The sequence below is a fragment of the Haliotis cracherodii genome, unplaced genomic scaffold (genome assembly GCF_022045235.1).
Source record: "Haliotis cracherodii isolate W230 unplaced genomic scaffold, xgHalCrac1.p SCAF_17, whole genome shotgun sequence".
In the NCBI taxonomy this organism is placed as follows: Eukaryota; Metazoa; Mollusca; class Gastropoda; order Lepetellida; family Haliotidae; genus Haliotis; species Haliotis cracherodii.
Window position 1 is genome coordinate 11,823,174 of NW_027266272.1, and position 26,994 is coordinate 11,850,167.

At 43.0% G+C, this 26,994-nt stretch overlaps 2 protein-coding genes across 2 annotated transcripts in view; one reads left to right on the forward strand and one right to left on the reverse strand.

Annotated features, from left to right (window-relative positions):
* LOC139464894 (5-hydroxytryptamine receptor-like) overlaps positions 1–6,260 on the forward strand; it is a 132,829-nt gene extending 126,569 nt beyond the window's left edge. The window contains exon 3 of the mRNA XM_071246473.1: positions 2,980–6,260. Within this exon, the coding sequence (XP_071102574.1) occupies positions 3,301–4,539 (1,239 nt within the window). The 5' untranslated portion in view covers positions 2,980–3,300 and the 3' untranslated portion in view covers positions 4,540–6,260. The remainder of the gene's footprint in view (positions 1–2,979) is intronic.
* A 684-nt stretch (positions 6,261–6,944) lies between these two features.
* Positions 6,945–26,994, reverse strand: part of LOC139465175 (homeobox-like protein HDP1) — a 35,020-nt gene continuing 14,970 nt past the window's right edge. The window contains exon 3 of the mRNA XM_071246863.1: positions 6,945–10,597. Coding sequence (XP_071102964.1) covers positions 6,945–10,597 — 3,653 coding nt within the window. The remainder of the gene's footprint in view (positions 10,598–26,994) is intronic.

A 26,994-nucleotide genomic window follows, 5' to 3' on the forward strand; every position in this document is an offset into this window, starting at 1 on the left:
TGCGTTCGACGCGACGCCCTACGTCATTGTGAGAAGGCAGAAACACTGTTCTACTGTCAGGGTCACTGATGCTAGACTGAGAATATACGTCCCCAGCGAACTATGTTTGATGCAGGAGGCGTCTAAGTGGATCGGGTTGTAGGCTCGGTGGCTTGGTTGAGTCCTGTCATCATATCCTCATTGCGTGGACCAATGCAGATGATGTTAATCACTGATTTGTCTGGCCTCGACTATTAACAGGAATTATGCTCAGAGCGGCATTAAACACCCACATGTAACAGACATACAACCAAATAGTAGTTTCAGAACTATGGTTCCACTTGGGACACATGGTGTCATCACAATAGTGATTCATAAACAGTCAATCAGTTTTATTCAGTACAGTAAACTACGCTTATAACGAACACTCTTATAACGAACTAACGGATATAACGAACTTACTTTTTTGGTCCCGACTATTTGCTGTAGTTATGCTGTATATAAGCCTTTAACGAACTACGGTTATAACGAACTAAAATTAGAAGTCCCTTTGAGTTCGTTATAACCGTAGTTTACTGTACTTAAAAGGCCACAGGCCTATAGTACAATGCGTATTTACGCATTGTACTAAAGGCCTGTGGCCTTTTAAGTACTAAATAAAACTGATTGACTGATTCATAAACACATGCTTATTGTTTAGTCGGAATCGTACACTATTTGCTTGTAGCGGAGAGTTCGTATGGTTCTGGAAAGGGGTTTATCGCATTAATTTAAGCGTTTATGTAACTATGTTTTGCACACAATATTATTTGATCATAATGCATTTCTATCGATATAGTGATCAGACTTTAAAAAAACCGCATGAATGTCAATATGTTATTCATGAAGCAGTGCTCTCAGTGTATTCTTCTGGAACAATTCAACCTTGGTACATAGTCACGTCTGTCATGTAGATTGGGACTTTATAAGCTCGTCTGACTCATATCACAAGCAGTACAGATGAATGCACGGTTGTTTTCAATGACAATAACTCTTATGTAATGCTTGTCAAACGCAATATTGTTATCTATGATTATGTTTGTATAACACTGCAAAGCTTACTATCTTTCCCGTCACTGTGATGCATATGTTCCTAGAATGCACATTTAGCCTTCATTACATATAAAAACATATCAGCGTTCTATACAGAGTATATTGCCCTGGTTGTATTAACTTACTGTTGTATTGCCACTGCGCGGCGTTTGTTATAAGGCTTAACGCATATATTTAGGTGAGTGATAGATCCGGTTTGTGTTTTATCAGCATGATGGATCGAAGCACTCTGATTGGAAACGGTTGCATCAGAAAAACGTGGTGAATGGTTTGAAACAATGTACCCACAGGCAGTTTTTGTCAACAGCTGTCAAGTATATTCTGAGAATTGCCATGGATGGAGGGCTTTTGTTTGATGAACTGTAAAACAAATAATGCTTCAATACACCACCATCAGTTTTCCAAATAATACATTTTTATCAAGTAGCGTAACTGTCTGCAGGCAATATTGACTCAAAATGATGTGTAGATAGAAAGAAGTTATTGCATAGTGCACTCATGGGTGGAAACCCGGAAATAAACTGTTCAACAGACCAAGCCTTGCGCCCATGAACCAATAATTAAAAATGAAATCTAATGGTCACATAACAGCTCATAACAGCTCTATACATGAGGGATCTGGCAACCGTACATCTGGCAGGTTACTTTTTGTCATTAACACGGGAAAAAACTGCATGTTAGCCTTACGGTCACACTGATAAACCATGCGGGGAGGGTGTGTGTGTGTGTGTGTGGGGGGGGGGGGGGGGCGCACCCAGTCGTCTAAGGTGCCGCGATTCGCGCTGCAGTGTTGCGTCCTTGGGCACGCCAGAAACCTACGATTGTGGGTTCGAATCCCGGTTCGCCCCGATTATGATTCTAGGTTTGTTAGCACCATACCCGTGCTCATCGGTTTCACAGAAGGGGTAAACACCTGCATCACTTCGGGCTTTCCTCCCACATTCAGTTGACACGCCGTGATATAACTGGATAACTGTTAAAAGCGGAGTTGAACCCAACTCACTCACTCACGGGTAAACCAGCTACCATCGTCTTAGTTCATTTGTGTCTCGGTAATTCCAAGATAATCTATTTTCCGTTGAAAATGAAACTCTGAAGTGATTCCAATTACCGTAGCTACGAGAATACCACCCTAACCCCATGCTGTATATCAATTGGATAATTGATTTGAACATTGCAAAATATTGTTAACCGATCCATTTTCGTTTTAGAAAAGTATTTTGGTAGCACAGCGTTACGTCTTTATCTCTGCAGATGGTCGGTACATATGTAGTGTCAGCTTAATGTGAAGGAAAGCATTAAAGTGATGCAGGTCAAAATCATCAGACAACTTCAGTGAAGCCCATTTGCACGAGTGCTGACAACTCTAGGAAGATATTCCAAATTTGCATAGAGAATTGCGGCGCCTTAGATGACGGGGCATCCTGCGCCCCCTTATTGTAAAGACAACTCCATGGTGTAGTGGATAGAGCGCCTGCCCAGAGAGCCAAAAGTCGATGGTTCAATCTTTGTGTCAAACCAAAAGATATTTAAAAATTGTACTTGTTGTTACCCTGTCTGGCGTTTGGCATTGAGGGTATAAAACAAGGACTTTTCGGCCCGGAGTCGCTATACTGTGTCTGAGTGGAATATCAACGTTAAACTGCAAAAAGGTATCTCAGTCGGCTACCACTGTTTAACCGGAATTAGTCACGATTAGTACAAGCAGATACACACAAACACGCGCGCGCAAGCACGCACGCACGCACGCACACACACACACGCACACACACACACACACGTGATTTTTGCTTTATAACTGGAATAATCTTGAAATTTTACCTCACACCACTATTGTAAGGAGCTTCCTCTGTGTGGTCGTTGTGATGAACATATGGGTTAATCATAATGTTCCTTCCTGTGTTTCAGAGTGGGAAGCAACTAATGATGGCACGACGAGGATCCCGGTACCAGTTATAGCAACACAACAGCAACACGAGACTGACATAAATGTGAATGCCGTACGTAACCGTGAAGTGGTTTCCTCCCTAGAACCCTTGGGCTTGGGCCACCCGGCGTGGTGAACTATCTTCCAACACTCCAGTGCTTTACAACATGTGAACTGTATTACCGTTTGGGCAGAGACTAGAAGAGTGTGTACCTATATATCTAGATTCCACAATGGGAATCTATCTTTATGACTGATCAGTGTAACAGCCTATCGAAACACAAGGAACCAACATAGGCATCATGACGGAAAGCCTTGTTACCATGGAATTCAACCAGACAGGACTTCCGGGTCCTACGACGGAGGCTGTGAACAACGTCACCGTATTCACTCCATTCTCCATTCAAATGCACAGCTTTGAACACTTAGTGATAACTACGACAGTCCTCGGTCTCTTTATCCTGGTTACGATCATAGGGAACGTGTTCGTGATCGCTGCCGTGATCCTGGAGCGCAATCTCCACAACGTGGCCAACTATCTGATCCTGTCCCTGGCTGTAGCGGACTTGATGGTGGCAGTTCTGGTCTTGCCTATCTCTGTTGTTTCTGAAATAAGTAAAGTGTGGTTCCTTCCAGCTGAAATCTGTGACATGCACATATCTTTCGACGTTCTCTGCTGTACTGCTTCCATTCTGCATCTCGTTGCCATAGCAATGGATAGATACTGGGCAGTCACCAGCATAGAGTATATTCGTAACCGCAGTGCTAAACGGATCACCATAATGATTGCTATTGTGTGGGCAGTTGCAATGACAATATCCATCCCACCACTTTTTGGCTGGAAGGACGCAAATAATGATCCCGATAAAACCGGCGTGTGCGTTATTAGCCAAGATCATGGCTACACTATTTTCTCAACGGTTTGTGCCTTTTATCTTCCAATGATAGTCATGATAATAATCTACATTCGAATATACCAAGTTGCGAGAGCAAGGATCAGGAAAAACAAGTTCCCTAAAAAGAAAAAAGATAAGAAGAAAATTATTCAAGAAGACGCTACTACCACGACCATATCGCCCAAAACAGAATATAGTGTTGTGTCCAACTGCAATGGATGTTCACCTGAGAACAGCCTGAAAAAGAAGGAGAAAAACAGCTCGGAGAACGAAACAGTTCCCAATGGTAATGAGAATTCTCAAGATGATGCCAATGCCGCCATGTTGCAAACCGCTGCAGAAAAGTCAAAGCTGGCCATGTCTCGGAAGGAGAAACTAGAACTTAAACGCGAACGAAAAGCAGCCAGAACTCTCGCAATCATCACTGGAGCTTTCATAATGTGTTGGCTCCCATTTTTTATCGTTGCTCTTGTCAACCCCTTCCTCCCTGAAGCAGACAAGGTCCCTAATGTTGTTTTCAGTATCGTGCTATGGCTTGGTTATCTTAACAGCCTGCTTAATCCTGTCATATATACAATATTCAGTCCGGAATTCCGGAATGCTTTCCGGAAAATTTTGTTCGGAAAATATTCCAGGGAAAGGTAATAGGCCTCGCCCGAATTCCAGTAACTGTGTTTTTTCCAAAATAAAGGCCAGTGGACCGCCATGGACAGCGATAATATGAGTTTCGGCGTGCCAACAGTGTATTTTTTCCAGTGGTAGTATTTATGTATCTATCTATTTTTATGACTTTTTGAAATGTTGCAACTGCAGGTATGCTGTGACCTCTGAGTGTTCTCAACCTGGCCTTTAACATTGTGGCTCATGGCGAGTAGCCCAAGAGGTAAAATAGCCTCTAAATGTACGTTTTCAGAGGATCTCCTGAGGACAAAAGAGCAGCGGTGTCAGCGCTACCCCTTGCTGCAGACTTTATAAAGCCATCACCCAATGCGCTCCTTCATCACAAGTATTGGTTATGTATATTATGGGACTCGTTGATCTACCGTGATTGGTAGCTACGGAGGCGGATTCATTGCCGCAATGGCAGAGTAAATGACTCTTGCAAGTGTATATAAATGAAAGACAGAGACATTTACTCGGGTAATTCTTACCTCGACGGGAAGGATTGAGTGGCACTACGGGACACTGCGTTAAGGTGATTGTTAGTATGACATAAAGTCATCATAACGTTGACATTCCCATAGCAGTGAGTGATCATTAATTCGCTTTGATAAAATATCATCGATGTTTATCTGTATACATCCATATAACCAGCATGCTGACGAGCAGCCGTCTAGAACACAACACAAGTGATATGACATAGACATTTAGTTCCAGATTGGTTTAAAGGTATTTTTGTAAATGTATTGTTGCTCCATCTCGTGAGTAGCTTAAGATGTGCTTGCCTGTTTGTAGACTTTAAGGCTTTGAGCTGTCTGATGTCGATGGCCCCCGACATTGGACACCCTCAAGCTGGCTGCTATTCCATCCACAGAACATAAAGGTATCCATTCCCATTTCTCTGTTTAAATGTCAAAGGGAACAACTAAAGCTTTAGCGTCTTTTTTGTTTCGTTTTTATTTGAATGTCATGAATTAAAGATAACCCTTCTACATTATCACCATTAGGATGCACATTGTATAGATGTTGACATATCTCGTTTCAATTATTTTGTTTCAGCTTATGTTTTAGAATAGCTCCAAACAAACCAGTATTATATTTGTAATTCTGTCATGTTAGATGTACTTGAAGCCAGACAGTGGTGGTGTAAGGACGATTCTCCGTTATCTGTCCTGACTTATTATTCAAAGCATTATTAAATACCATTTACACCTACCCAAAAAATAAAAGTGCAACAAAGGAATGCTTTTATATTGTATGATGACTATTCATAATGAACATAGCATCGTCACTGAGAGAATTAGCATTAGAATAAAGGTCGAAATTATTGACGACTTGTGTCCAATTTAGCAATTCATATATGTTTCGCTTGATTCACAGATGGTTTTTTTTGTTTTTTTTTACAGCCTTCATTCTTATTTATTTATCTTTTCAAGTGTTGTTTATGTATGCTACTTTCCACCTTGACCTTTCCCTCTTGTTCCTACAACAATCAATCGGACAATACCTAGTCCTCGCCGACGTGCAAACCTGGGAAACGTGGCTCTCCGACCCCAAGGAAATACAGCCATGTTGAATATGTGATACCTTTCTGTCCTGCAATACTGCTTGTTAATACAGTCGCTATCAGCCGATATACTCACGTTAAGACAGACATCGCTCATGTGATAATATGTCCTGTACGGTTTTAAATCAGCACATTAAAACATTAAAACAACAGTCTGCGTTACGTGATTTTTCCATTCAGCCATTACGTCCTTGTCACGTTTCAGTTTTAGTATTGACTATATCGTGACGTTAGTCGTGTATAACAGTCGATGTTTATAATCTTCTTTTATTCATAGGAGATTATGTGAGGTTTCCTGTTTAACTTGGAATGTTCACCTGTTCTCGATAAAGGTCACCAGGGACATCATTGATTAATTTCTTTATATATATTTTTTATACAGTTTAACGAACGAAGAGATCAACATGATTAATTTTCAAACTCAATGTATTCCAGCATTCGCTGTTTGTTATTTTTGAAGTAATCTATTGTATTGGCGTCGGGTTTCAGAATTGATTACCACGTGACGTGAACGTTTTTTTTAGATACTGGAATAAGATTATCCCTTACTTTTGGAAAGGTAATACGGTACGAGTTGAAGAGTAGAATCGCAATGCACGAGTTAGCTATTAGAGAGAGGGTTTAATTAGCTAACATCAAAGTAAGGTCAGTTTTGTGTTCTTCTAGATGTCTGTTAATTACCCCTTGATTACCAAATTATCATCGTCGGTATGTTGCTGTGTGACAGTTTACTTTGATGCCACACTCTGTTGCTATGCATGGCAGCTAACGTTGATATATGAACATGTTGCATGTTAATGTTGATGTCATATCCTACCGCAGTTTACATGGATGTCACACCATGTTGCTTTCTTTGACAGTTTACTTTGATGTCATACCTTATTGCTGTGTGAGAGTTCACGTTGATGTCACACCTTGTTGCTGTGTGATAGTTCACGTTGATGTCCCACCTTGTTGCTGTGTGGTAGTTCACGTTGATGTCACACCTTGTTGCTGTGTGGTAGTTCACGTTGATGTCATACCTTGTTACTGTGTGGTAGTTCACGTTGATGTTCCACCTTGTTGCTGTGTGGTAGTTCACGTTGATGTCATACCTTGTTACTGTGTGGTAGTTCACGTTGATGTTCCACCTTGTTGCTGTGTGGTAGTTCACGTTGATGTCATACCTTGTTGTTGTGTGATAGTTCACGTTGATGTCACACCTTGTTGCTGTGTGATAGTTCACGTTGATGTCATACCTTGTTGCTGAGTGATAGTTCACGTTGATGTCATACCTTGTTACTGTGTGGTAGTTCACGTTGATGTTCCACCTTGTTGCTGTGTGGTAGTTCACGTTGATGTCATACCTTGTTACTGTGTGGTAGTTCACGTTGATGTTCCACCTTGTTGCTGAGTGATAGTTCACGTTGATGTCATACCTTGTTGTTGTGTGGTAGTTCACGTTGATGTCACATCTTGTTGTGTGGTAGTTCACGTTGATGTCATACCTTGTTGTTGTGTGGTAGTTCACGTTGATGTCACACCTTGTTACTGTGTGGTAGTTCACGTTGATGTCACATCTTGTTGTGTGGTAGTTCACGTTGATGTCATACCTTGTTACTGTGTGGTAGTTCACGTTGATGTCACACCTTGCTACTGTGTGGTAGTTCACGTTGATGTCACACCTTGTTGCTGAGTGATAGTTCACGTTGATGTCATACCTTGTTACTGTGTGGTAGTTCACGTTGATGTCACACCTTGTTTTTGTGTGATAGTTCACGTTGATGTCACACCTTGTTGCTGTGTGGTAGTTCACGTTGATGTCACACCTTGTTGCTGAGTGATAGTTCACGTTGATGTCATACCTTGTTACTGTGTGGTAGTTCACGTTGATGTCATACCTTGTTGTTGTGTGGTAGTTCACGTTGATGTCACACCTTGTTGCTGTGTGGTAGTTCACGTTGATGTCACACCTTGTTGCTGTGTGATAGTTCACGTTGATGTCACACCTTGTTTTTGTGTGATAGTTCACGTTGATGTCATACCTTGTTACTGTGTGGTAGTTCACGTTGATGTCATACCTTGTTACTGTGTGGTAGTTCACGTTGATGTCATACCTTGTTGTTGTGTGGTAGTTCACGTTGATGTCACACCTTGTTGCTGTGTGGTAGTTCACGTTGATGTCACACCTTGTTGCTGTGTGATAGTTCACGTTGATGTCATACCTTGTTACTGTGTGGTAGTTCACGTTGATGTCATACCTTGTTGTGTGGTAGTTCACGTTGATGTCATACCTTGTTGTGTGATAGTTCACGTTGATGTCATACCTTGTTGCTGTGTGATAGTTCACGTTGATGTCATACCTTGTTTTTGTGTGGTAGTTCACGATGATGTCACATCTTGTTGCTGTGTGATAGTTCACGTTGATGTCACACCTTGTTTTTGTGTGATAGTTCACGTTGATGTCATACCTTGTTGCTGTGTGATAGTTCACGTTGATGTCACATCTTGTTGTTGTGTGGTAGTTCACGTTGATGTCATACCTTGTTGTGTGATAGTTCACGTTGATATCACACCTTGTTGTGTGATAGTTCACGTTGATGTCACACCTTGTTGCTGTGTGATAGTTCACGTTGATGTCACATCTTGTTGTTGTGTGATAGTTCACGTTGATGTCATACCTTGTTACTGTGTGATAGTTCACGTTGATGTCCCACCTTGTTGCTGTGTGATAGTTCACGTTGATGTCATACCTTGTTGTTGTGTGATAGTTCACGTTGATGTCACACCTTGTTGCTGAGTGATAAATCAGGTTGATGTCATACCTTGCTGTGTGATAGTTCACGTTGATGTCATACCTTGTTTTTGTGTGATAGTGCACGTTGATGTCACACCTTGTTGCTGTGTGATAGTTCACGTTGATGTCACATCTTGTTGTTGTGTGGTAGTTCACGTTGATGTCATACCTTGTTGTGTGATAGTTCACGTTGATATCATACCTTGTTGCTGTGTGATAGTTCACGTTGATGTCATACCTTGTTGTGTGATAGTTCACGTTGATATCATACCTTGTTGCTGTGTGGTAGTTCACGTTGATGTCCCACCTTGTTGCTGTGTGGTAGTTCACGTTGATGTCACACCTTGTTGCTGTGTGGTAGTTCACGTTGATGTCACACCTTGTTGCTGTGTGGTAGTTCACGTTGATATCATACCTTGTTGCTGTGTGATAGTTCACGTTGATGTCCCACCTTGTTGCTGTGTGGTAGTTCACGTTGATGTCACACCTTGTTGCTGTGTGATAGTTCACGTTGATGTCACATCTTGTTGCTGTGTGATAGTTCACGTTGATATCATACCTTGTTGCTGTGTGATAGTTCACGTTGATGTCCCACCTTGTTGCTGTGTGGTAGTTCACGTTGATGTCACACCTTGTTGCTGTGTGATAGTTCACGTTGATGTCCCACCTTGTTGCTGTGTGATAGTTCACGTTGATGTCCCACCTTGTTGCTGTGTGGTAGTTCACGTTGATGTCACACCTTGTTGTTGTGTGGTAGTTCACGTTGATATCATACCTTGTTGCTGTGTGGTAGTTCACGTTGATATCATACCTTGTTGCTGTGTGATAGTTCACGTTGATGTCCCACCTTGTTGCTGTGTGATAGTTCACGTTGATGTCCCACCTTGTTGCTGTGTGGTAGTTCACGATGATGTCACATCTTGTTGCTGTGTGGTAGTTCACGTTGATGTCACACCTTGTTGCTGTGTGGTAGTTCACGTTGATGTCATACCTTGTTGTGTGATAGTTCACGTTGATATCATACCTTGTTGCTGTGTGGTAGTTCACGTTGATGTCACACCTTGTTGCTGTGTGATAGTTCACGTTGATGTCCCACCTTGTTGCTGTGTGGTAGTTCACGTTGATGTCATACCTTGTTGTTGTGTGATAGTTCACGTTGATGTCCCACCTTGTTGCTGTGTGGTAGTTCACGATGATGTCACATCTTGTTGCTGTGTGGTAGTTCACGTTGATATCATACCTTGTTGCTGTGTGGTAGTTCACGTTGATGTCACATCTTGTTCCTGAGTGATAGTTCACGTTGATGTCACACCTTGTTGCTGTGTGGTAGTTCACGTTGATGTCACATCTTGTTGCTGAGTGATAGTTCACGTTGATGTCACACCTTGTTGCTGTGTGGTAGTTCACGTTGATGTCCCACCTTGTTGTTGTGTGATAGTTCACGTTGATGTCCCACCTTGTTGTTGTGTGATAGTTCACGTTGATATCATACCTTGTTGCTGTGTGGTAGTTCACGATGATGTCACATCTTGTTGCTGAGTGATAGTTCACGTTGATGTCACACCTTGTTGCTGTGTGGTAGTTCACGTTGATGTCCCACCTTGTTGTTGTGTGATAGTTCACGTTGATGTCATACCTTGTTGCTGTGTGGTAGTTCACGTTGATGTCCCACCATGTTGGTGTAATGTTACACCATGTTGCTGCGGAGAACAGTTTATGTTGATGTCATATCCTGTTGCTACGCATGACAGTGTACATTGATGTCACACTATGTTGCTGTATGAAAGTTTAAGGTGATGTCACACAGTGTTGCTGTGTATAACTGCTAAAGTTGGTGTCATATCATGTTGCTACGCATGGCAGTTTACTTTGATGTCCCACCCTATTGCACTGTATAGCAGTGTACTTTGATGTTAACTAATGTTGTTTGTGTAACAGTGTACGTTGATGTCACATCCTGTTGCACTTTATAACAGTGTTAACTCATGTTGCTGTGTAACAGTGTACGTTGATGTCACATCCTGTTGCACTGTATAACAGTGTACGTTGATGTTAACTCATGTTGCTGTATAACAGCGTACTTTGATGTCACACCCTGTTGCACTGTATAACAGTGAAAGTTGATGTTAACTCTTGATGCTGTGGAACAGTGTACGTTGATGTCCCATCCTGTTGCACTGTATAACAGTGTACTTTGATGTTAACTCATGTTGTTTATGTAACAGTGTACGTTGATGTCACATCCTGTTGCACTGTAAAACAGTGTACGCTGATGTCACATCCTGTTGCATTGTATAACAGTGTACGTTGATGTCACATCCTGTTGCACTGTATAACAGTGTACTTTGATGTTAACTCATGTTGCTGTGTAACAGTGTACGTTGATGTCACATCCTGTTGCACTGTATAACAGTGTATGTTGATGTTAACTCATGTTGTTTGTGTAACAGTGTACGTTGATGTCACATCCTGTTGCACTGTATAACAGTGTACTTTGATGTTAACTCATGTTGCTGTGTAACAGTGTACGTTGATGTCACATCCTGTTGCACTGTATAACAGTGTACGTTGATGTTAACTCATGTTTGCTGTGTAACAGTGAACGATGATGTTAACTCATGTTTGCTTGTAACAGATTACGTTGATGTTAACTCACGTCGCTGTGTGATAGTTTACGTTGATGTTAACTCATGTTGCTGTGTAAAAGTGCACGATGATGTTAACTCATGTTTGCTGTGTAACAGTTAACGTTGATGTCCCACCCTAATGCACTGTAAAACAGTGTACGTTGATCTCAACTCATGCTGCCGTGCAACAGATTACGTTGATGTTAATTCATGTTGCTGTGTAACAGTGTACGTTGATGTTAACTCATGTCGCTGTGTGATAGTTTAACGCGGCTGCACTGTATAACAGTTTACGTTGATGTCACACCATGTTATATCATGATGTGTTTATTTCATGTTACTGTATTCATTACTTCTTTATTCCACAGGAAGTTCACTTTGAAGATTCTTCTCCACATTCTCATTCAGAGTCTGGCAGTCTGGTTGTAATGAAAGCATACAGAGTGACGCCATGTTTTCACAACTGTTCCAGCCAGACAGGAAGGCAAATCGACATAAATGTACCGATACTTGTTGTCCAATGTTATTAAATTGTATTGTTTTCGTTGAGATAGTTATTGCATGCCATACATGTAAAAGAACATCAGATTCCTTCATATTACATGACAGATTAACTATAGAAATATGAAGAATCAGGTGGTCATAACTTCTTTTGAGTAGTATATTTGAGAAAAACAAAACACATTAGCACTTTAGGTTGGAAATCTCATATTTGACAAGAAATGTCACTATGTGACAAAGTACTAGTGTATGGCAGTACAATGGACGTTTCAGTAATGCCGTTGGTATAGTTAGATAATGTTGCAATCTTCCTTTTGTGAATAGTAGCAAATACAGAGTTAGGTCCTGTTCATCAGAGAGACATAATTTGATCGACCCATGGAACAGGGTGCCCATTGATGGGAATTGACGCAGAAATGTGTCGTTCTGGAACACATTCCCTTGGCACTGAACACCTTCCAACACTGACAACAGTGGTGTGTTGACCTGTCTTTCAACTGCATTGACAACAAACTAACGGTAAACTGTCCCTAACGGTAAACTATCGGTTTGGAGATCGCCCCATGCTGAATTCTTAGGAAATTGTCCTTTCTATGCCCCTGTGACTGGTAGCTGCTACAACACAAATAACCGTTCCTCAGAGAAACCTCGCGGGGGTCGTTGACACGTCTTTGAACTGCCGATGGTGCTATTTGTTTAGGCTAGGTTATGGCGCTTTTCTAATTGTAAATGTATTATTGCATGTGATGTACATGTTTATTGTAAAGTGAGGTTAAGTAGAAATGATCCCCAGTGATCATGCCGCGACATCCGCCATCATAGAAACAGTGGTTTCTGTCTACAGGCACGGTGGTGCTGATTGATGTTCAGACGAATCTCGAGCCTTGGCGGAAATTGCCGACCTCAAAATACCACGTGACATTTCTCTCATTTTTAAGCGTCACCTTTCGAGGTTTTGAGACTACATTTCATTTGGTATTTTGAAGTCGATAATTTCCGGTAAAGCTTGAAAATAATCTATGAACCCAAAACCATCTGCTTCAAATCGGAGGAAAGTAGTGAGCGATTTGGGGTTTGAAGTCGTTTTAGTGGGTATTTCAGGCGGGCAGGGGGCTCTTTGTTGGAGCAAAGGCTAAGCCTCGACGCAAGTTTTAAACTGGTATCATTTGGTGAAATCTCAAACATGGATGTCTGGTGCGCACTTGCCAAGGGTCTGGGAAACGAAGAACGAAGATCCTTATAACGAATTAGTCGTAGAAAATACGAGACCGTGTTTCGTGTCCCATACTGGGGTATCGATAACCCAGCAGTTGAATGGTTTGATTACGTTCACTTGTCAGGAAATGTCCGACACTTGACTGATACTGTTTGTTTGTTTATTTGTTTGTTTGGTGTTTAACGTAGCTGTCGGTAAATAATCGAGTCTGGTCTCGACAGTGCAGTGATTGATCTCATGAGCATCGATCTACGCAATTGGGAAACGATGAATTACAATAGGCGCAACTCATGACAACCATACATATATGTTGCTAGGGCTATGCCCTCTTACCCGGCCTCGACGGATGATTGAACAGTGCATTCAAGTGACACCTCATTAGATGAGATTCCGACATCACCAAATTATCAGAGTCAAAGCAAGGCTCTAACGTTAGACGTGGAATTAATCTTATAAGGCTGTTTTTGTATTATTCAAATTTCACAAATGTGAAATAAAATGAAATTGTCCTTTGATATATTTTATTCAAGGATGTCATAACATATTAATTTATGAAAATATACAATATTCACCCGGAATGCCTACGAGACAACATGTATGTATAGCAGTAAAATGAATATAGATCAACTTGTAACATAACAATACCAAAATAGTCGGTGGCTTCCAGAGTTTGTACAGTGTAATTAGAAGCAAGATTTACTTTTAAACAATTGGGATACCAATCTGACTGTGGGTTTAACAAGCCTATCGTTCCGCATTAGGAACACGGTGTGGTCGACAGGAAACAACATCCCCTAAGCTCGTCTTCGATCAATAGCCCACGTCCTGTTTATGCTGGCCGAGTAAAGTTGGCCGTCATGTTTCTCAGTCAACCTAAGTAAACCAACTGCAGGATCAGTGAGTCGTGAGCTCAGACTACCCAAGGCAGCAGCCTAAGGCATTTGTCATCATTTGAACAATGTCGTCACCTTAGTTTATTGTTCTTGTTTTTGTTTGCCACATACCCAAACAAATCATAAGTAATTGCGTATATTGCCCTTGATACTTCAACACCATCGATGTACAACAATCTCTAAAAGACCGAGGCATGACAAGTAGACGTCCTTTCATAAGCCCACTGGTGTCGCATCTATTGGCTTATAGTTTCGTATATTTAAAACGGTGGGGATGTGAAAGATTGTATATGTTGTAGATGTTTAGCATAGTCATCACGTATGCCCGTGAAGATAAAGATTCAGTGGCAAGAAGCTCAACAAGACAGAACTGACAAGAGGGATGACTTCAACTTTCCAATAGTCAATCATCCCTTTACGTCGAGTAATATCCCAACCTTTGGTGTTTACATTTCACAAATTCTTAGGTACAATTGAGCATGTTCTTTCTGCCAATATTTCAAAGAAAGCCATACTACTCTTTGCTAAGAAGTTGTTTGATCAAGGTCACAACATCAAAGCTTTCAAAGGTTTTCCGGTGCACGTCCACATTTGACGCGTCAGTAACCTAAATGATGTCCGATGCAATTCCCTTTTTTGGCTTGTACCATATATTCCCGTATTTTTCAGTTGCACAATTGACTTGCATTTGCATGTGTTTATCAACGTTTCGCGAAACATTGTATCATCGCAATTTGATAGTGATTCATTAACACATGCTCATGATAAACACGGAATCGTACAATGGACTTTCTTATAAAACTATAGAATTGTGTTGTTCCTTTTATTTGGAAACGTTTATAGATTCGGGTCGGTATATTTGATATCCAAAGACGTTTGGATGCGGTTCTATGCATATTCAAATCAGCTGTGACTATGTTCTACCTTCTTTTAAAACTTCACGACGAAGACCCGGGTTCGACGCCCGACAAAGGTACAATGTGTGAAGCCCATTCCTGGTGTCCCCCGCCGTGATATTGCTGGAATATTGCTAAAGAGGCGTAAAACAAATACTCACTTAGTCACTCTCAAGAGTCAACCTCTTGCATACAGACACAATCGACTGCCTTGCCATCGCATTGCATGTGTGGGAAAAATATTACGTCAAGATATTTCAAGCCGATCGATCAGAGGCACATGAACGTAACTTTATATGTATCTCTCGTCAAAAGGATTACACAATGTAATCTTATATTTAATACTTCACATTATTAGCCATGCAATTGCAGTAGATGGTGTTTTTAGTATTGTAAGTCATGCAATTTTAGAGAGTACGATGATGTGTAACTGGATTTTCTTGCCCGTCAGCTGATTGTCTGTTTTGTTAAAAGGTCACCGTCGGATGTTGTACGGAGTCAGGCAACAGACACAGACTACTTTTCTGCAAACTATGTGGGTGGCGGGGCTACCGATGGGGCAGGATACGTTTACGCTTTTCGCGATCACCTGCTGTCATCACTGACTTTATTCAGTGATCAAATCAAATACTTTTCACCATTGGTTTGTATTTACGCTCAATGAAATCAGTTTCGGCAGATAATCGATTAACAATTTTCTTCGTTGTGTCGATTTTTTCAGATCGGTAAAAAGATGTACCTGAAAAAAAAGATCACATTATATATATAAATTATTTAAAAGCAAAGTCCTTTGTACGATTCAAACTGCATCACGAGCATCTTCGATAATGTCCACATGGACTTGACGGATCATATCATTATCCGACCGCCCCTCAAACTAATACAGCCAGGGTGCCGGTGTACAAAGCGATCTTAGCGCTAAGGTGATCGTAACTCCCATACCTTAACATAGACGTAGCCCTCAAGCACAACGGGGGGCGGTCGGGTAGCCCAGTGGTTAAAGCGTTCGCTCGTCACGCCGAAGACCCGGGTTCGATTCCCGACATGGGTGCAATGTGTGGAGCCCATTTCTGGTGTCCCCCGCCATGATATTGCTGGAATATTGCTAAAAGCGGCGTAAAACCATACTCACTCACTCACTCACTCAAGTACAACGGCACCCTGAACTACTCGTGCATTTCATTAAAGAGATACCCGGTTGCGAATAGGTCCCTAGGACCCCATGTTCTTCATGTGACTCAAATGAAGCTTGTCCCAAGATAAATAAAGGGATTGTTTTGCCCCCAGTGAAGAAATAACGGACTGCAGTTCCATTATGGTGAAATGGAGCACATAGTAATTATATTCATTTGTTTTGTTTCCATAAATATTTTACATAGTGAAAGCATTATGCACGCTCACCTCCGTGAAGCCAGCGCGATTCATTATACCGCTCTGAGATATCTATTGATGTATTAGATGAATGGTAACGCTTTTGATCTCGCATGATCATGAAACCCTGATAGGTTTCGAGATACACGTTTTGAGGATGCGATACTGGATTATTGTCTAACTCAGACACTGATCCATATTCGGCTTCTATGATAGCTTCTTGGCGTTCCTATTTGAACCATTCATATCTTTGTTGGGACATTAAATTTTAAGATCACCAGCGGACTTGTGTAATACAAGTCCGGAAACAATATTTTGTTGCCAAAAAGAAGAAACGCTATTGTGAACGCATTCCAAAAGTCTTTTGTTATGTTCTTCTCGAAAAACCATAAAATATGTATAGCTTGGAGAATATTTGCATTTGACGACAGTCGCTTTGTGTCATCAACAGTGCATATGACCATGGAGCTTCATACATTTTTTACATCTAAAACGATATGTGATCACAGTTACTTTTTGCCGTCAATGATAATACAAACAGTTGGTTAAATGGCTAAGACACAGACCAGTGTATTGTTAATTTCCTGGCCCCAACAAGATATATCACATGGTGCTTTTTGTTTGTTTGTTTTTGTTGTTTAACGCCGCACTCAGCAATATTACAGCTGTAAGACGGCGGTTTGTAAATAAATAATGAGCAATCTGGACTCGGACAATTCAGTGATTGGCTTCATTAACATCGATCCAGGCAACTGGGATACGATGACATGCATCAACCACGTCAGCGAGCCTGACCACCCAATCCCGATAGTCGCCTCCCTTTGGGCTTCACACAATCAGGATTTTTACTGATCCTTGATAGGACCCTTCACGATTAAAATTTGTCAAAAGTCTGATCAAGATCCTGTGATTCGTAGGGGGAAATTCACAAACAATCAGATATTGTTCAGGAAGCGTCCCGATTCGGCCGTTTCCAGCCGAATTCGTCCCGATTCTCCCGTTCTCAATCCGAATCTGATCCAATTTGAATCTTCCGTATGGTACAAAACGACCGAACGACCGAATCTGCCCCGACAGCGTCCCGTTTCTCCCGGATGCGATCCGATCAGACAGTGACCGGACAGTGAACCGACAAAGACGGTTCGCATTCGGCAAGATCTGGATGCAACCTGGACTCAATCGACAAGAAACGGCAATGAACAATTCATGCCCTTTTATCACAACAGCGTCCCGATCCGCAGGACACCGTCCAGACAACACAGGACCCTGTTCCGATTTTGATCCGATACAGCAGAATCTGTCACGACATAGTCATGATTGTAATCCGACTAGACAAAATCGGCCGAGTTTCCCGAATGTTACGTGACGCACCATACTGCCCGGAGTGCTTGGCCGACCTCTCTGGACCTTTCCCGATCCGTAGGACTTTGTTACGAACGTATACGACTGTGTTCAGACATTGATAGGACATTCTAGATCATTGAGGATAGTAATCCGACTGTTTCACTGTTCGTGCTGTAGCGCTGTCTCATTTCAAATGGGAGCCTTAATCGGCCCTGTGTGAACCTGGCCTTACAGCAAGCATTGGTTGTTGAAGACCTATTCTGACCCGGATCTTCACATGTGTGGGACCCCACCCTTTCGCAAACACCTTGTATCATCACTATTTGATGTGATTTGTGTTCATAATATAGTCGGAATTTTGAATACGGAAAGGTTTTTGTCGCTTGTATTTTCCTATTCAACCACTGACCATTTTACATAGGCCTAAGTTGTTCATATGAAATATAATACAAACGATTCTGGTTGAGAATATCGTTTTCCTAAAACTAGCCATAGCTTATATTTTAACAATGCGACGGAATAAATGTCAAAATACCTAAATATTTGGTTAGCTCGAACGTCACTGATTACATGGCCAAATTTTAGCATGAGAGATTAGTGAGATTTAACATTATCCCAGCCATATCACGGCGTTGCATGAGAGAATAACTGTACCCACATGACACTACAGTAGAAAAATATTATAAGCATTTTCGTCGCTCCTTTTTCAACGTATACATGTGTGTAACTGTGTTTTTCATGCGGTGCTATTTGATCGAAGTACGTGGATATGGTGATCGGACTTTATAATTCAATTCGCGTCAGTGATCAATACGTGATGCAGTTGCAGTGCTCGCGGCATGTATTGTGTGCTCTTCTGGAACAAGTCATGTTTGATATATAGTCACATCTGTCATGTAGGTGGGGGAACTACTGGCTCGAATGACTAATGTCACTAGCAGTACGGATGAATGCACATTGTTTGTTTGTCACGACAATAGCCCTTGTATAATGCTTGTCAAACATTCATCTATTATAATATATGATTATATTTTTATAACACTTTAACGTTTATTATCTTTTTCTACCAAAGTGATACATTAATTCTAAGAATTATTTTTTTTCTGAAAATATATCAATGACATCTTCCTTTACAGTGTTTATTACTTAGTTCTCAATGCAGTTTCAACGGACAAGGGGGCACGGATGGCCCGGTCGTCTAAGGCGCCGCGATTCGTTGTGCGGAGTTGCGTCCCTTGGACACGCCAGAAACCTATGATTGTGGGTTCGAATCCCTGTTCGCCCGAATTATGTTTCTAGGTTTGTCAGCACCATTCCCGTGCTCATGGGTTTCACCGAAGTGGTAAACGTCTGAGACCTGCATCACTCCGGGCTTTCCCCCCACATTAAGCTGACACACCGTGATATAACTGGAATACTGTTAAAAAGCGTCGTTAAACCCAACTCACTCATCTCACTTCAACGGACACCCTGTCATTACCAGTGTGGGAGGTTTGTACAAGACTTGACGAATATATCTAGCTGGGCGATAGATCCTGTTTGTGTTTTATCAGCATGATGGATCGAAGCACGCTGATTGGAAATGGTTGCATCAGTTAAACGTAGTGGATGAAATGTGACAATGCATCCACAGGCAGTTTTTGTCCACATCAGATGTGCATATGGAGAGAGGTGAACTGTGAAACAAATATAGCTCTAATACACTACCATCAGTTTTACGAACAATACGCTTGTATTAAGGCAGTGCACTTGTCTGCAGGCAACGCCTTCTCGCCATAAACAAGTGTGGACAAAACTACGTATTTGCATGGTACACTCATGGGTGGATCCCGGATATAAACTCGAGTTCATTAGATCATGTACCACTGATTAAGTATTAAACCTAATGGCCTCATAACAGGTCTATGCATGAGCGATAAGAGACCACATCTGTCAGTGTCAGGGGCAGGTTACTTCTTGTCATTAACATGGCAATTATCCTGTATGTAATCTTGACATACACACTTGTAAGCCAGCTACCCTCGTCATATTTCAAATGCGTATCAATAATTTCAGGATAATATATATATTATTTGCGAACAGAATCCTGGAGCGGCTAGTTCCGTGACATTCATATGGAAATTTACCTCTAAGGAAATGAAACCCGCAACACAACATAAGTATACCCTCGACAGTTCACTCGTTTGGGTATCGATGCCATGGCGCTCAGAAACGACCTCATGTATAAATATACACAACAATAAGCAGTTTTTATTTTTTTACTTTGGAAAACTGCCCGAATCTATTCATTTTCGATATACAAAAGTCAGATATGATTGTCTCGACCCTGATTGATCGTTAGAGAGTAGACGTGACGCGACTTCCTATGGTGCTCAGATCGTCACGCTATATAGCTATTGAGCTATCGTATGCGAGTAACATATTTGATTATAATGCGATTGCATCCATTCCTACGGCGAATGAAACCGCCTGAGAACAACCAACTGTGGTACGAGAACTTAAACTTACAGAGAGTTGTTTCCCCTGACAGACCCTTAAGTTGCAAAGGTCATGTAGGTCTTCACAAGGTTAATGCAACCTTACCCTTTAATCCTATGGTACGTACTGCTGGATAATCAAACTCAATAATAAAGGGAAAACGTCTAACGCTTAAGCTATGATAATTACAAGCACTCATTGTATAGTAACATGCAACGGGGCAACGTGGAAATGGTGCTTTTTCAATGACAATTACAAATATCACGTTTTCACGAACGAATTTAAGTGGAACGTGTTAACCCAGGGGACGCTGTCCATCCGCTTGTCACATAGGCACACACAAAGGAAACGTTGCATTTATTCGCGCGTTAGAACTTAAAGTAAATGTAGCGCATAAAATATGATCCCTCAAACAAACATAAAAGAAGTCCGATTCGAAGGAATTTCGCAAACGGGTCGTTTTTGTTTAATTACAAAGTAAATCAATCTCAACTAACATGAACTTTGGGCGGAGGAATTAAACCCATTCAAATATTTAAAATCCATTGGGGTTAATTACGCCTTAAGTGGCGAAAGTTTCACAAATCATGTGATTTCCTGTACGAAAACCTTCATATTTAGAATTCATCAAGAGGAAAAAAACTGTGACGTAAGCTGAAGGTGAAACTTGTCCCCGTTATACAGCACCCCAGAATTCAATTTGTAAGGCCCTTGAGGAATTATCCCGCTTCGTTAGTAGACCCCTCGGGATGGAAAGGGAAGCTGATGCCTAAATCGAATTACCAGCGTGGCATGTGATAACAATAACATTGTTATTGAAGACGAGGGTGAATAATTTCTTGTAATAGAGAGGGCGCCCCTGAGGTCGAATAGACAAAAGCCCCCCAATCAATGGTAAGAGGTTACATTTGGCTTTCTGCGACGTCTTTACGATGTCCAGACTCGTTGGTATAAACGTGGTCATGGATATATACACATGTATGCGACATGTCGGGTCGAAATGTTGGCAGTGTCATCATATTATGTGCTGTCAGTCGTGTAATGTAGAAGAATGTATTCTGTTGTTTTTTACGAGCGGCCGAAGAGAAGGATTGTTACATGTTTATGCAATAGATCAGTGGTCTAGACGTCCACTCTACCCGAACTCGTATCTGGCGCCATATTACATTGCATCTTACTGAATTAGCATACTGGCGTTTCTCGCGTCTCTGTTGGCATCCGATGTAAATAATGTATGGACACTGTCGTAAAGAATTTGACGTAGTCAGTGAGTCTGCTTTAACGAGTATTTTATCATATTCCAGTGATATCAAGGCGGGGGACACCAAAAATAGGCTTAACATATAGTACCCATGTGGAACATTGAACCCAGACCTTCGGCGTGACGTGCGAACACTTAACCACGAGGCTACTACTCGCCAAGAGAAAACGTAAAATGCTGTATGCAAGAAGTGTTTAGAAAGTGTTTAGTCAGCAAGATCACAGCTATAGTCATGAAATACTAGTCAGCAAGATCACAGCTATAGTCATGACATACTAGTAAGCAGGATCACAGCTATAGTCATGACATACTAGTCAGCAAGTTCATAGCTATAGTCATGACATACTAGTCAGCAAGTTCATAGCTATAGTCATGACATACTAGTCAGCAAGTTCATAGTTATAGTCATGCCACATAGTCGTCAGCAAGATCACTGCTGCAATCATGACATGTTATTCAGCAGGATCACTACTGTAGCCACGACATGCTAGTCAGCAAGAAGACTACTGTAGTCATGGCAGAGTTGTCAGCAGGATCAGCAGGATCACTACTGTATCCATAACAAAGTAGCCAGCAGGATCACTACTGTAGTCATGGCATGGTAGTCAGCAAGATCACTACTGTAGTCATGGCAGGGTTGTCAGCAGGATCAGCAGGATCACTACTGTAGCCACGACATGCTAGTCAGCAAGAAGACTATTGTAGTCATGACAGGGTTGTCAGCAGGATCAGCAGGATCACTACTGTAGCCACGACATGCTAGTCAGCAAGAAGACTACTGTAGTCATGGCAGGGTTGTCAGCAGGATCACTAGTGTATACATAACAAAGTAGCCAGCAGGATCACTACTGTAGTCATGGCATGGTAGTCAGCAAGATCACTACTGTAGCCATAACAGAGTAGTCAGCAAGATCACTACTGTAGTCATGGCATGGTAGTCAGCAAGATCACTATTGTAGCCACGACATGCTAGTCAGCAGGATCACTACTGTAGCCATAAAATAGTATCCAGCAGAATCATTAATCTAGTCATGATATGGTTGTTAGCAAGATCACTTCTGTAATCACGAAACAGAAGACAGCACCAACACAGCTGTAACCGCCACATATCAGTCAGCAAGATCACAGACGTAATCGAAACTTTTCATTCAGCAATACATCAGCTGTTACCATGACGGGTAGGCCAGCAATAATCGACATAATCGCAGCAATAGCAATAGCAATAATCACTAAATAGCACAATAAGTAGATCATGAAATATCATCGGGGTTGCCAATGTCACAGATGCACATTGACATTATTTTGTCAGCAAGACAGTCGCTGAAGTAATGACACATTATTCAGCAACAGCACATCCACATTATTAGGGATTGTGTGTGATATGTGGTTGTGTTGGGGTATGAAATAATATAACACTTGTAGTTCTAGAGTGTGCGATAATGGAGGTTGTATCGAGGCGTGTGATAATAGGCGTTGTACTGAGGTGTTCGATAATTGGCTTCGTACGTGGGTGTTTGATAATAGAGTTGTATGCATGATAGTGTTAATGAGTGTTGCAATGGTTGGTTGGTTGGTTGGTTGGTTGGTTGGTTGATTAACGCCGCACTCAGCATTAATCCAGCTATATGACGGCGGTCTGTAAATAATCGAGTCTGGACCAGACAATCCTGTGATTAATGTCATGAGCATCGATCCACGCAATTGGGATCGATGACATGCATCAACCAAGTCAGCGAGTCTGACCACCCGATCCCGTAAGTCTCCTTTTACGACAAACATAGTCGCCTTTTACGGCAACCATAGTCGCCTTTAACGGCAAGCATGGGTTGCTGAAGACCTATTCTACCCCGGATCTTCACGTGTGGTAATGGAGTTGTGCAAGTGTCTTATGTGTATTAATAGGTGTTGTATTGAGGTGTGTGATAATAGGAATTGCACGGCGTTCTATTTTGAGGTTGTACGTAAGTATCGTACAATAGCGGTTGTATTGAGATATGCTCATGGACGACAGTTTGTGACGATGGACGTATTCCACTACAGTGGTTGTATGAAAGTATGTTAGCAGTGATGTATTATGGAGGTAAGTGATACTTGTGAGTGAGTGAATAAGCCGCTTTTAACAGCATTCCGGTTATATCGCGGCGTGTCAACTTAATGTGGGAGGAAAGCTCGAAGTGATGCAGGGGTAAGGCGCTGACAAACCTAGAAACATGATCGGGGAGAACCGAGATTCGAACCCACAATCATAGGTTTCTGGCGCGTCCAAAGGACGTTACTCTGCACGGCGAATCGCGGCGCCTGAAACGACTAACCCCCTTGTGGTTGTATGAGATGTGTTACAAGTGTCACAGTGCGGAGGTGCGTGCTGATGGTGGTTGTATGGATGGATGTGCGTGTTGTGGAGGTGCGTGCTGATGGTGGTTGTATGGATGGATGTGCGTGTTGTGGAGGTGCGTGCTGATGGTGGTTGTATGGAAGGGAGTGCGTGTTGAGGAGAGGCGTGCTGATGGTGGTTGTATTAATGGATGTGCATGTTGTGGAGGTGCGTGCTGATGGTGGTTGTATGGATGGATGTGCATGGTGTGGAGGTGCGTGCTGATGATGGTTGTATCGATGGATGTGCGTGTTGTGGAGGTGCGTGCTCATGGTGGTTATATGGATGGATGTGCGTGGTGTGGAGGTGAGTGCTGATGGTGTTTGTTGTATGGATGGGTGTGCGTGTTGTGGAGGTGAGTGCTGATGATGGTTGTATCGATGGATGTGCGTGTTGTGGAGGTGCGTGCTCATGGTGGTTATATGGATGGATGTGCGTGTTGTGGAGGTGCGTGCTGATGGTGGTTGTATGGATGGCTGTGCGTGTGGAGGTGAGTGCTGATGGTGGTTGTATGGATAGGTGTGCGTGTTGTGGAGGTGCGTGCTGGTTGTGGTTGTATGGATGGATGTGCGTGTTGTGGAGGTGCGTGCTGATGGTGGTTGTATGGATGGGAGTGCGTGTTGTGGAGTTGCGTGCTTATGGTGGTTGTATGGATGGGAGTGCGTGTTGTGGAGGTGCGTGCTGATGGTGGTTGTATGGATGGGAGTGCGAGTTGTGTGCGTGTTGTGGAGGTGCGTGCTGATGGTGGTTGTATGGATGGGAGTGCGCGTTGTGTACGTGTTGTGGAGGTACGTGCTGATGATGGCAGTATGGATGGATGTGCGCGTTGTGTGCGTGTTGTGGAGGTGCGTGCTGATGGTGGTTGTATGGATGGGTGTGCGTGTTGCGGAGGTGCGTGCTGATGGTGGTTGTATGGATGGATGTGCGTGTTGCGGAGGTTTCATATTGATGGTGGTTGTATGGATGGTTGTGCGTGTTGTGGAGGTGCGTGCTGATGGTGGTTGTATTGATGGTTGTGCGTGTTGTGGAGGTGCGTGCTGATGGTGGTTGTATGGATGGGTGTGCGTGTTGTGGAGGTGCGTGCTGATGGCTGTATGGATGGATGTGCGTGTTGTGGAGATACGTGCTGATGATGGCTGTATGGATGGGTGTTCGTGTTGTGGAGGTGCGTGCTGATGGTGGTTGTATGGATGGATGTGCGTGTTGTGGAGGTGAGTGCTGATGGTATTTCTTGTATGGATGGGAGTGCGTGTTGTGGAGGTGCATGCTGATAGTGGTTGTATGGATGGGTGTGCGTGTTGTGGAGGTGCATGCTGATAGTGGTTGTATGGATGTGAGTGCGTGTTGTGGAGGTGCATGCTGATGGTGGTTGTATGGATGGGTGTTCGAGTTGCGGAGGTGCGTGCTGATGATGGTTGTATGGATTGGTGTGCGTGTTGTGAAGGTGCGTGCTGATGGTGGTTGTATGGATGGGTGCGCGTGTTGTGGAGGTGCGTGCTGATGGTGGTTGTATGGATGGATGTTCGTGTTGTGGAGGTGAGTGCTGATGGTGGCTGTATGCATGGATGTGCGTGTTGTGGAGGTACGTGCTGATGATGGTTGTATCGATGGGTGTGCGTGTTGAGGAGGTGAGTGCTGATGGTGGCTGTATGGATGGATGTGCGTGTTGTGGAGGTGCGTGCTGATGGTTGTTGTATGGTTGGGTGGGCGTGTTGTTGAGGTGCGTGCTGATGGTGGTATGGAGTGATGTGCGTTTTGTGGAGGTTCACCCCTACACCACCAAATAGTAACTGAGTGAGTGAGTTGGCGTTTCAACGCCGCTTTGAACATTATTTCAGTAATATCCCGGGTGTTCGTGTTGTGGAGGTGCGTGCTGATGGTGGTTGTATGGATGGATGTGCGTGTTGTGGAGGTGAGTGCTGATGGTATTTCTTGTATGGATGGGAGTGCGTGTTGTGGAGGTGCATGCTGATAGTGGTTGTATGGATGGGTGTGCGTGTTGTGGAGGTGCATGCTGATAGTGGTTGTATGGATGTGAGTGCGTGTTGTGGAGGTGCATGCTGATGGTGGTTGTATGGATGGGTGTTCGAGTTGCGGAGGTGCGTGCTGATGATGGTTGTATGGATTGGTGTGCGTGTTGTGAAGGTGCGTGCTGATGGTGGTTGTATGGATGGGTGCGCGTGTTGTGGAGGTGCGTGCTGATGGTGGTTGTATGGATGGATGTTCGTGTTGTGGAGGTGAGTGCTGATGGTGGCTGTATGCATGGATGTGCGTGTTGTGGAGGTACGTGCTGATGATGGTTGTATCGATGGGTGTGTATGTTGTGGAGGTGAGTGCTGATGGTGGCTGTATGGATGGATGTGCGTGTTGTGGAGGTACGTGCTGATGGTGGTTGTATGGATGGATGTGCGTGTTGAGGAGGTGAGTGCTGATGGTGGCTGTATGGATGGATGTGCGTGTTGTGGAGGTACGTGCTGATGGTGGTTGTATGGATGGATGTGCGTGTTGAGGAGGTGAGTGCTGATGGTGGCTGTATGGATGGATGTGCGTGCTGTGGAGGTGAGTGCTGATGGTGGCTGTATGGATGGATGTGCGTGTTGTGGAGGTGAGTGCTGATGATGGTTGTATGGAGGGGTGTGCGTGTTGTGGATGTGCGTGCTGATGGTGGCTGTATGGATGGATGTGCGTGTTGTGGAGGTACGTGCTGATGATGGTTGTATCGATGGGTGTGTGTGTTGTGGAGGTGAGTGCTGATGGTGGCTGTATGGATGGATGTGCGTGTTGTGGAGGTACGTGCTGATGATGGTTGTATAGAGGGGTGTGTGTGTTGTGGAGGTGCGTGCTGATGGTGGCTGTATGGATGGATGTGCGTGTTGTGCAGGTGTGTGCTGATGATGGTTGTATGGATGGGTGTGCGTGTTGTAGAGGTGCGTGCTGATGGTGTAATGGATGGATGTGCGCGTTGTGGAGGTGCGTGCTGATGGTTGTTGTATGGTTGGGTGGGCGTGTTGTTGAGGTGCGTGCTGATGGTGGTATGGAGTGATGTGCGTTTTGTGGAGGTTCACCCCTACACCACCAAATAGTAACTGAGTGAGTGAGTTGGCGTTTCAACGCCGCTTTGAACATTATTTCAGTA